At 38.3% G+C, this 12,645-nt stretch overlaps 1 protein-coding gene across 1 annotated transcript in view; it reads right to left on the bottom strand.

Moving 5' to 3' along the window:
* The window catches only part of MRPS5 (mitochondrial ribosomal protein S5), a 43,379-nt gene that overhangs the window by 24,909 nt on the left and 5,825 nt on the right, over nucleotides 1-12,645 (bottom strand). The window contains exons 2-4 of the mRNA XM_017818972.1: nucleotides 12,437-12,574; nucleotides 4,745-4,870; nucleotides 4,225-4,458 (exon numbers count right to left, since the gene is read on the bottom strand). Of these exons, the coding sequence (XP_017674461.1) occupies nucleotides 4,225-4,458; nucleotides 4,745-4,870; nucleotides 12,437-12,574 (498 nt within the window). The remainder of the gene's footprint in view (nucleotides 1-4,224; nucleotides 4,459-4,744; nucleotides 4,871-12,436; nucleotides 12,575-12,645) is intronic.

The raw sequence follows: 12,645 nt of genomic DNA, 5'->3' as shown, positions 1-12,645 counted from the left end.
CACATTCAATCTGAAACTTTCTTTTGGAAATCACTTTAACCCCCCACTTACATTGAAGCATTTTTGTTAAATTGTATCTGATATTCTTCCTAATTCTTTCCAATCGCAGCAACAATATGAAAAATATCTATCCACAGTGTGTTATAAAAAGAGAATGTTTTGAGTTTTCACTAGCTGGCAGTAAACTTGCCTTCTTCTCTAAATACTGCTCTAAAACTGCAAATTACCCCCAAATTTCATACATACTGAGCAAAGGCTGTAAATCGTTAAAATCACCACATGGGTCACTTCCATTATGACCAAAGTATTACCCAATATTCTTCTTGATATTCTGAAGCTTGTATTAGACAATCAATCAATCCATTCGATTCAAAGAAATCTGGGGTTTGGACTAGATGACCTTTAAAAAGTCCTTTCCAACACAACCTATTCCTTGATTCTATGATTTTATGAAATTGCAAGTACTTCTTGATACACGCTTTTGTGAAATTCCAGGAAAAGGAAGAAAAGGATAAAATCAAACAATACATAACCACTTCAAATAACCAAGCATAACCTAGTCAGACTGTAATTCTCTTTCAAATCTGCCTGAAAAAAACCTTTGCCACCAAAGACAATTATTGCATAATTTATTTTGTCTATTAGCAATTAAAGTGTTTTGCATTGTAAAAAAACCCGATCATTTCTATGTTTTATGTTCAAATCTTTTCACCACAGTGGTAATGAAACACTGAGCACATTCAGGTGAATGTTAAATATTCAGCTCTAAGTGGTGAACATACCCTGTTCACTACACAGAAAGTGAGTTTCTGCTCTGCCACTGTAAGGGACTTCAAAGAAGTAAAACGCTTTTGAAATGTCTTACAACATTGTAGGGAAGCAAAGAGCAAGCGAAGAGCTTTGGGTGTGACATGGGCATCTACATGTACTACCTCCAGACAAGTCAAATGAGAGAGCACAAAACCAGGCAAAATGCAGCCCAGTCAGACCTTATTCACAGGTCTTCACACAGTGCAAGAAAAGTCAGCAAGTTAGGCTTGGCTTTCAGCAGTCCCACCAGCATTTCTCAATACCCATTTTACAGAAGCAGGCAAGAATGCATCAAACGGACACTGCCAAAAAGATGCTGTTTTCTCTGAGTTTCTGTTTCAAAACCTGATTACCACATCTAAATATAAATTGCAATTATATTTTTTTCCTTTTAAACAATTGAGAACATACTTAAAATTTATGTATACATTTTCCACAAGAATCCTATTATCAGTTTGGTTGTGGAAATGTACTGACTTTGAAACCAATGGACAGTGGAGTAAATTGCAACATCTTGGTGTAAGAAGCAGAATAGATAAGAGATCCTTACAAACTCCTGCTTTTCCAACTTATCTCATTAACAAGAGCATTTCAGTATAACATAGAAGACCAGCACCAATTAAAGCAGTTAATACTTCTTTTATTTGGTGTAGTTATAGTGAGATTCTGGAGAAAAGCTAAAAACTGTATAAGAGTGTAGAACTGGGAACTCAGTCCTTCACCAAACACTGCTTTATCATTTACACATAACTTCCAAGATGATTATAAACATGATCATCTTGGCACCATTTTAGAGATCTGTTGGTCTACACCAAGTAGACTTTTAGCTCACAGCAGAGGATATGAAAGCCAACAGGCACTCTGTTCCCTCTCTGAAGCCTCTTCAGTTGCAAAAAAACACTGTAAACTTGTGAGAAATACAGTTTTATTTCTAAGTGAAAAACACTGTTCTTTCCCTACTCCTAGCTAGCACAATAAGTAAAAGTGTAGTGGAAGAAGAATCCCCTGAAAGAATTTAGCATATACAATCAGAATATGTCTCCCAATGTTTTTCTATAACACACCGGTCATTTTCAACCAAATTTGTCAGATGTTGAAGGCTAACAACACTGAGGTTTCAACAAACCTCTTGCACCTGTTTTCACTATAAAATACAAATGCTGCTAGGGGAAAGCTGTATTGTATGCTTAAGCTCCATCTGTTACTAGAGAATCTAATACCAGAATACTAGGAAGAGCTGAACTGCAGAATCTCAATCAGAACACATTCTTGCTTAGACAGCAGGAATCCAGTCATGCCATTGCCTCAGGTCAAAAGGATTCACTGGGTTTGGCAGTTTCAGGTCTGTTCCTCCTGTCACGTTGACTGTGCTTTGCATACAGCCAATGTCCCAATTTCTCTGCAAAATCATTAATTCTCTGAATAAAAAGATGCTGAAATAACTATGGGGACCTGAAAATCCCCAATATTTTTAACAGATTGAAAGGGAATTGGTATATACTAATCAGGAACTGCTTTTTCTCATGCACATTTATAATACAAGCTGACAATTTCATTTTCCTATTTTGATTGCAGTACCCTTTCCTCTTTTTGGCAGAACTTGACCTGACTAGAACAGCCTCCACGCAGCCAACTTTAATGCAAGTAATCTACATCAATAGTATCAGCCAAAAGCAAAATCAAGGAAAACACCAGAAGGCAAAATTCATAAATGCATAAACATTGTTTGCAACAGCTGTCACTTCTTTTAGTGGAATAAACCATACACAGTCTTGTGTTCACAGTATGGAACTAGAACCATGACATTTTCTTGACTTGCTATATATTCCACCACTGACTTATGGGGAATTTGGAACAATTAATTAATTTCTCAGATTCTATTTTTACATTGAAAGGTTCGGTGACAGCCCGCCAAGTCCATTGTCACATCACTGTCTTCCATGGAATATCTGCTTTCAAGGTAACAGAATGAAATGCAGGGAAGTAAATACAGGAAATCTTTCAGTTGTATACTGCAGTATTATGTTGATATTAAAATGGAACGAATTGCTCTTAAAATTGAAGACAAGCAGAAAATATTCAAAGAGATTGGTGGGCAAGACCTCCTTAATTCCCAAGGTAAATCTGAGGGAAACAGTGTATCTTAGACTCTATAGCAACAGACACCACAGACTCATGTATAAAGGAATGGAACAGAGAAGCAGCAGAAACAACGGCGTGAATTTTTAAAACAGAAAGCTACAAAAATGCCACGGTGACTTCAATCCACATGCACAAAGGCACAAGATCACACTGGAAAGACAATGCTCTAACCACCCTATGACTTGGTTCAAAGCACATCAGGATTTTTAATTAGCGCCCAGTAGAAGGTAAACAGAAAACATTCACAGGCAGAAAGAAATTAGTTAACAAAGCACCAGGCAGACTGCGGAGCACAGGTGACTGCAAGATGATCAGACAACAAGATAACTGTGATTCCATGCAAGTAATTTTCCATTTATGTTGACTTGCTGCAGTGTAAGTTCCAAGGTGCAAGCTTGCACTGGGAGAACATATTCCTGGGCAAAGAGAGCTCTGAAAACATGAACAAGCTTAACACCTCAAACAACTGCAACAAGCCTGAAACAATAGTGCTAGAAAACATCAACTGTCTTTCTTAGCTCATCTTGCTACAAAAGCCTACAGAGAGACATCAGTAAGCATACAAGTTCTGCAATAAAAACTCAGCCCCACGGGAGTTAACAAGTCTTTTTTATGTTTAGATGAAAAAGATCAGGCTTCTAAATATTAAAACGACTACAGAATTTAGAGTAGTTTAAATAACAGCATTATAAAAAAAGTCTCCTCTCTGCTCTATGTAAAGAACCTCTAGTTTCACTATAGCATTTAACTACTCGAGAAATAAATAAATAACTTTTATAGTTATAATAGTTACTATTATAGTTATTTATTATAGCTTCTTCTAAAAGCTACATTCAAACTACACAATCTTTAACCATATTTCATTATTTGAACTAGAATCAAAAAAAAAAAGCCTGATTTATCCCACAGGATCCTTTCAGAAACTATTAAAAAACCACAGCGACATTTCATACTCAGTACAATTGATGCCGAACACAGAAAAATATTTCCATAGTTCAAGACTCCTACAACAGTCTATGACATAATACAGTATTCTGTAATACAGCATAACATCTTACAGTCTATAACATACTACCACAGTGAAACTAAGAAGTGTTTTAACAAATTTCACTTGTGTTAACCTGTTCTTTGATTTAGCTTGCTTATGTATGGGCATATAAAAGAGAAGTACAAAACTGATTTTCAATCACAGGAAAAGCCTGGATGTCACTTTCTCCAAGCCCCTTATCAGAAAAGCTAAGTAAGAGGAAGACAGATAATTGGTTTTCTTACCTCCATTAGGACCCGGGTCAGGAGGATCCAGAAGGACACCTCCCCAACACCTTCCACTCCATCCTCCCTCTCTTTTAACTTTTATTTTTCTTTTCTTCTCCCAGGTATCTCTCTGCTGAACAATTTCAGCCTGAATTCTGTCTCTTTCTTCTTTTTTTCGTTGAGTAACTGCCTGGACTTTCCCAGTTTGTATCACGGGAGCATTAAGACCAGGCCAGAGGAAACCAGAACGTCCTTAAAAATAACAGAGAATAATTATGTTTTATTCCAAATTCAGACTGCAACTCTGCACTCTGGGAAAAAGTAACAAAATGGTAAATTCTCACATATTTCAAGTACATTTTATGATGCAGAATTTATAACATTAAATAATCATATAAAGATTTTTTGTTTAAAGACAAAAATATCTCAAGCAGTTCTGATACCACAGAAAGGAACAGAAATTTGTCAATTTATTAAATCAAGAAACACTACACACAAAAAGGTCAAGATGTCTTCAGCTCCTTATTTGTGAATCTACCTTCACCAATCTCCTGGCCTCTATTGAGATTCTTCCTCAGCTTTTTCTTCCTTCTCTTTCCTCTTCCTTTCTTTACTCCTGCACCAGTCTCTGCCAAAGCTCCTTTCCATAGCTGTTCAGCTGTCACTGAAATAAAAAAATCTTCCATAAGTAATGTACAAGCACAGCTTATATTGGAAACCAAAGCTGAACAAAAAGTACCCCAAACTTGAAATTTGCTTGATCTTTGCTTTACTGGAACTTAAACTGTAGGATTACTGCTGTGCTACCAAAGTAATTTCCTACTATATGCATATGTATTTGATGCAAAGATGTGCCTCTGCTCCTGACAATCCTGCAATCAGACAGGCCCACAGCCAAATGCACTTTTTTTACATGGATTTTCGAAACTGATTTAAAGGTAAATATTCCTAACAAGTAACCAGTAAGGTCATTAAAAGAAGGTCATTCATTAGTAACTCAAGAGCAGCAATACCTGGAAGCACTTATCCAAGGACAACGATCAATGACAATCAGCTTGAATCAGCCCTAAAAATATCCAGGGGTTAGCCTGCTTTAAAAAGCCACAAAGCACAGAAAGTTAACCAAAACATAAATCTGCTGCTGTTCTCATGTTCTGAAAATACATCCCCCTTATTGCCTTATTTATACAAAATGCAAAACGAATGTAAGGCGGAAGGAATGTAAAAACACTTCAAAGAGCCTCATCACAGAGCTCAGGCTTTGGTCAGGCCTCCTCACACAGTGGCTGTGTACAGGACCGTGCGCTGTCTCAGTGTTTCACCCAACACGAGAGCATGACTTAGGAGGTGTGTATTTAGTAGTTAACTTCAAACTACTATTCACCTGGGTGATGGAAATGCAGGATACCATGGGAACTTAGACAAAGTACACCAAAAGGAAGCTGATTATGTGAAAAGACACCACAGATGATTATTTCACAGAATCACAGAATGGGTCAGGCTGGAAGGGACCACAGTGGGTCATCTGGCCCAACCTCCCTGCTCAAGCAGGGTCATCCCAGAGCACATTGCACAGGATTGTGTCCAAACGGTTCTTGAATATCTTCAGTGAGGGAGACACCAGAAGCTCTCTGGACAATCTGTTCCAGTGCACAGTCACTGCACAGTAAAGAAGTTCTTCCTCATGTTCAGGTGGAACTTCCTGTGCATCAGTTTTTGCCCATTCCTCTTGTCCTGTTGTCTGGCACCACCAAGCAGAGCCTGGCTCTATTCTTGACACCCTTCCCTCAGGTACTGAAGGACATTGATGGGGTCCCCTCTCAGTCATCTCTTCTTGAGACTAAACAGGCTCAAGTCCCTCAGCCTGTCCTCATATGAGGGATGCTCTAGTTCCTTGATCTACTCCTGCTCCAGGAGTTCCTTGTCTTTCTTGTCCTGGGGAGCCCAGAACTGGACACAGCACTCCAGATGTGGCCTGACCAGAGGGGCAGGATCACCTCCCTTGACCTGCTGGCAATGCTCTTCCTAATGCACTCCGGGATACGACTGGCATTCTTGGCCACGAGGGCACTGCTGGCTCATGGACAGCTTGTTGTCCACCAGGACTCCCAGGTCCTTATCCCTAAAGCTGTCTTCCAGCAGGATAGCCTCCAGCCTGTACTGGTGCTTGGAGTTATTCCTCCCCAGGAGCAGGATCCTGCACTTGCCCTTGTTGAATTTCAGGCAGTTCTGCTCTGCCCATCTCTCCAACCTGTCACAGTCCTTCTGAAGGGATGCACAGCCCCTTGAGGTATTGACCACTCCTCCCAGCTTTGTGTCATCAGCAGACTTGCTGAGGAGGCATCTGGCCCTTCATCCAAGTCACTGATGAATAAGTTAAACAATATTGGGCCCAGTATAGAACCTTGGGGGACACCACTACTGACAGGCCTCCAACTAGGCCCTGGGCCACTGATTATGACCCTCTGGGATCTGCCATTCAGCCAGTTCTCAACCTCACTGTGCACTCATCCAACTTGTTCAGTTTCCTATGGGGATGCTGTGAGAGACAATATGGAAAGTCTGGCTGAAGTTGGGGTAGACAATACACACTGCTCTCCCTTCATCCATCCAGGTAGTTGTTTCATCATAGAAGGCAATTAGGCTGGTCATTTTTCATTCTGTTAGTCCAGACAAGAAGGTTTTCACCACAGAATACAGAAGTGTCACCATTGTTCTATTTGCAGATTAATGCTGTTACGTGTTTAACCTGGGGGCAATGTTACTATGGCAGTTTAAATCTTGTCTTCTCTGATCTGTGTATTTAAAGTAAAAAAAAAAAAAAAAAAAAAGGCAGTAAACACTTTTAACCAGAGGAATTAAAGTAACCACACTCAAATTGCTGAAGTTTCCCATCAGCAGTTCATTCTTGTTCGATTAACGCACTTGGGTGATCCTGTCCCACAGACTGGCAAATGCACTGGAACTGGAAAAGCTCTGCTATGCTGACAGCATGGGGAGGTGTCAACAGGAGCTATCCAGGATGCCCAAAGGTACCACTAAATGCCCAGGTTCATTTTTGTATTGACTAAGTTTGTTTAAGGTGTCAAGGTGGCCCTTCCAAGGGTATGATGAACACCTTTTCACTCATAAGTCCTTTTCAAAGTGGGAAGCACAACTGACTCCTTTTTGAGAATCCTGAATCAGGCAATCAAAGCTCAGTACACCAGAAAGCAAGTACACACAATTCTGCAAGTCAAGAAGCTACAAAACAGTATTCCTTCACGACTGCCAAGAGCAGTATGGCCTCCAAAGCCACTACATATGCAAGGAACATACTGTACAAATAGTACAACTAGGCAAAATATTTAATACAGATTTCAGCTGTATTGCAGACAAGTAGAAATGCCCATGGATAACAGCAATGTTTATCACACTTCTTACATGCTGTGAGGCAAGAGTTGAATTTGCTCCTGGTAGGCTTTAGCTCTCAAAAAAAGAATTTTTTGTCTGAAATTACATGCCCTTTTTGAGACATTCAAGTGAACCCTAATGTCCAGAGGTTTATAAGTAAAAAAAAAATATCCCACAAACAGCAGCTGTATCAAATGGCTTGAAACCAGTGTCTGAAATGTCAGGCACTGAAAAACCTTCCCGCTGATTATGACTAACTGATGCATGAGGTAAATGCAGGGGATGGTGGGGGGAAGCCAACAAAGAAACCCACCAAAAAACCCCAGAACTTATATAGAAATGCATTACCTCCTTACCATCAGTTTTTTTCAGGAAAAAAAGGTAAGGTAAGTAGGTAAGGCATGATTCAGTAATTTCACATTCTTAAGTGAACTATGTGACTGTTCCATGACTTGGAAGGCTGATCATCAATCCTGTTAAGCTTCTTAGCTTATTCAGAAAGCACTGTGTGACCAGCAATTATTTTTTTTAAATGATAATCCTGCTAGCCTGGAAATATGGAAATATAATAAAGGTATTTACATTTTTCTTTGCAAGGTTATTTTTAAGCTGGAACAGTTCCCCAGTCTGCAGTTTGTGTGGCCTGACAAAGGGTCATAACAGCTACAAAGGAGGCTGCAGAGGGGCAGCAACAAGCAGTTGAGAGAAAAGAACAAGCTCTTGAGCTGGTAATACACTCAAAAAAAATTCTGCACTTTGAGCTGCACTCCAAATTCATTTACAATAAGATCACTTTAATTACAACAGAGGAAATTAGCAGAGGTCACAGAGTAAGGAGATTGTCTTGTACAAAAGGAGACTAGGCAATGCCAACAGATACAGCAAGAAGAGGTCAGACTGAGTCAAGTTTTGGCCTCAAGCACTGCACAAATTCTGACAAAATTAGAATCAGATGAAAACATCACATTTGGTACCGAAGTGCAGTTCATCTAATCAGTCTATAATAATATCATCATGTGTTTGGAAAGCAGCTGAATTTAATGAAACACATCAGAAGCCTACAGGCTACAGAGCTGAGTTCTTTATAAGATGGCAGATATCACACTGATTTTAAGACGAAGTGACAAGAATGGAATATGAAAGGGATAGGCTGTCATCAAGAAGATTACAATGGTGGGGACATTGCTTTTGACAGACAGACAACACAGCAATGGAGAAAAATAAAAATCTGACTATAAGAAAGGTCAATCTGACTTGGCAGCAAAGCACCAAGGTGATTAGAGAGCATATACATAGGCAGGAGAAACGTCTTGAAGTGGAGGAAATAACTCCAGCCAGACGTGAGGATCACTGTACTGCTCTTCACATTTACAGAAATGTTCCAAAATGAAGACAGTACAGTAGATGTGCAGTCTCCTAGTGATTTATGGCCTTACTTCATTTTGCCTTTGTAAAATAGGATGCATGCAATGCATTCCTCGAGAGCTAAAATAAAAACCATCATAAAAGCCACTACACATTCCTAGTCAGTTACCAAAAAGCACATAGCTACTAAGAGGGGGGGAAAAAGTGTCATATATAAGATTTTACTTAAGAGACTAGAAAGAGATCCATTACTGAATTTAGCTGAAAGCATGCTTTATGCCAGCTGATCACTACCAACCACTAAGAGAGTCTGTATGACATCACTCAATTTTGCTTAATGTACACAAAATATATTTGTAATATTTTGAAAAGGATTTGGGTTTGTGTCTTTTTATACTATCCCTGAATATCAGGAATAAGCCAAGTGTTCACTTCAGATTAATATTAGATCACACCTGAGTAATTCACAAGTACTACCAAAAGACTTGCTATAAACCATATCAGAAAACAGTACTGAAGCTAAAAGCAGATTTCTTTGTCTCCTGAAAGATGAATTCCCAGCTTGCTTAGAATACAAAGAAAGACAAAGAGCAATAAGTTGGAAAACTGAAAGGAGTAAAAGGAGAAGAAAGAATCAATTTTGTAAAACAGCTAAGTAAGCAGTTGTATAATTGTAACTCCTCACATCCTTAATGCTAAACCAGCAAAACTCTTCTTACAATACTGATAATGACAAGAGGTAACTCAATAATTATTTATCTGCAATGTTCATGCTTAAAGAAAAATTCTTTAAAAACTGAAAAAATATGTATTTTTTTCATTCTGATCCTCAAGTTAGATTTAGCAGTCAAAATGAACAATTTAATCCAAAGAAAACTCACATAGGACTACGAAAACATGAAATGTAATTAAGGAGCAGCCTTTCAGGAATTGATGTTTCTGACAAAGAACACAGAGAATTATACTAAGTACAACTGCTTCCAGTACTCAAAGCATCTAGAGATAAAACACGTTACTAGAGTACAATTTTATTGTTGGTCTAAATGATTTTCCCTTGATTGTTAAAATATGATTTTATAACCTCTGAAAAATCATCATCTTCTTTATCCTGCATTCTAACCTAAGAGGAAACATCACCCAGCAACAGAGAAATTAGGTTCTTCTTTTCAAGGCCAGGTTGGATGTGGCTCTGAGCAGCCTGGTCTAGTGGAAGGTGTCCCTGGCCACAGCAGTGGCGTTGGAATGAGATGATCTTTGAGGTCCCTTCCAACCCAAACCATTCAATGGTTCTGTGATTGCTTCCCAGGGGTAGTTAATGGAATTAATACTGTGAGTAGGAGAGCATAATTTTTATATAGCCCCAGTATCAAATAAAGTTCTTTATTCTCACATACAATTGGATACATAGGGGATGTTGAGAAAATTATGCTGGCTGGTTTAGATGACTGGGGTCAAAGATAACTCCCAGTGTTGGGAGACAGCCAAACCAATAAACGAAAAGTGAACTGTTTCCCATAACGAAGACGGTGAAAAGGGGAAAGGAGGGAGGGACAGAAGCCTGGAATAAGAAGATCATTTTAAATTATTTCATTACAAACTCACTGAAATATGTCATAGGACAAGAATAAATCCCTGTGTATGTCTTTGTGTCAGAATTGGAGGAGACAACTATCTGGACAAGGCTCACAGATTGCCTAGGATAATTGCAATTCCTCCTATTTAAATGAATTCCTTCTATTTAAACCAGTTAAAATATTAAAAATAATAGTTATGTTGAAGGTATAGGTGACCCTACTAACGAGAGCATAGTATTATTTTTAGAAATAGGATGGAAGATAAATAAGCATTCACTAACAAGATAGAAAAGTATAGTCACCTTTCTCAGTCACAAAGCACTGTCATTTGGTTGACATATCATTTGAAAACTGTCACATAAAACGGTCATATCTGCATTTTAAATGTTACCACTTCTAAAGCAACTGCACTGCTAGAGGATATGACTGATTTATACTGTTTGTATCTACTTCATTTGAATTCCGAAGATTTTATTTTTTACTTCTGTTAGAGAAACTGTTCTTAGAATAACTGTACTTTGAAGTATAAACCCTCCATCTCCTGAATCTCATGGCTATTATCTCTGCTGAACACCTAAAGGAGGTACACTTTAATTTTTCCAGGTTGTTACATCTTATTAGATAAGCCAATAGTTTTCAGTAGTAAAAATAACTTGTTTAAAAATAACTTGTTTAAAATTTTATTAAGTCAAGCAGCACAGATGCCATCACAACAAATATTTTTTAATTCAGTCATTACCAAGACATCTGGAAAAATTTCTGGTAAAACAGAGCTCATCTAGAGTTTGTGAATATGAACATAAACCTAATTAAGGAAACAATCTAGCCTACAAATTGTAATCACATTGCAATCATCTGTGGTGCCTAAATTTAAGATAAACAAAATATCAACAGTGCTTAGCTTCTTACATATTCTTATCTTGTTATTGCTTGTCTAAATGAGTTTTTCCTGCAGGTGGCATCCTTAGAAAACCTTTACCATGCAGAGCTTGTTGTTCATACTGCAGCCTTTTGCAAGTCTTTGGAGACCTCTCTACCTTCAGTTATTTGACATCAGTCAACAGTGAAAATTTACTGGATAAGAGTAACAGACAGGCAGCATGACTGTTTAAACCCCATTTCATTAGCAAATGTAAAGAAAAAAAATACAGTATTCTGTCACTCAGATGTTGAGAATAGGAAGACACCACCAGTTCTGAAATCCTGATTTTGCAAAGCTCTTAAATTCTATGCATCGTGAACAGTCAAAGAACTTAGACTCTCAAATTGTTGCATTTATCTCCTCCAGAGATTCTGTCCTTACTATTCCTTCTATCCCCCTATGGAACCACAAAGCAGGTGAGATGGCCCCTCAGTTATCTCACTTCACAGTCCTGAGCGCAAATTGAAACAGTCATCATTTCTCAATTTTGTTAAGCATGGGTGTAATTCCTTTCAGGATTGGAAGAAAATACTGCAGCTGACCAGACAATTAGCAGGACATTATCAACAGTTTTTGCTTAACACATTATTGCATTTCAGTTATTTCATTTTTGAGACAGCACAGCTTGAACTGTACGTCTTGCCTGTGGCTCAAAAATAATTTAGAAAATAAACACACAAGTTATATTCACAATGAAGGACTAGGAAAGAGGGGTAGGTGCTTCCCCCTTCCATCCAATGACATATATTAGATGGATTCACTGTGACATAAAACAAACCCTTGCTTGCTCTTAAAAGATAATAAACTGACTTTGTGCACGCACTTCTGTCAATACCTCTAGTTGCAACTATAATCTTAGGAGATAGAAAAAAAGTTACTATGCATAGATTTTCATGACTGTGTCTCTCCAAAGCAGTATTTTCTTTTCTTCTTCTTTTTATTACAGTTAATAATTTTTATCCAATTCGACACTTACTTGTATTGAAGAAACTGCTTTTTCTGCATTGCTCAACTGTCACATTCCAGGGGGCAGAGATGGAACACCGTGTCTGGAAAGTCCATGCCAGGCTAGAATAGGAACAGCAACTCCCTTTCACCGGCACAGAGGCAAACCCTGAGAACAAAGACAGAAAGGTATTTATATATGTATGACATTTTCTTCCTCAAAACATTATTTTCTGCAAA

This window comes from Lepidothrix coronata, unplaced genomic scaffold (assembly GCF_001604755.1).
Source record: "Lepidothrix coronata isolate B3197 unplaced genomic scaffold, Lepidothrix_coronata-1.0 Scaffold71, whole genome shotgun sequence".
Taxonomy (NCBI): domain Eukaryota; kingdom Metazoa; phylum Chordata; class Aves; order Passeriformes; family Pipridae; genus Lepidothrix; species Lepidothrix coronata.
The sequence above is the reverse complement of the archived record's forward strand: the minus strand, read 5'-3'. Positions and strand labels throughout refer to the sequence as shown.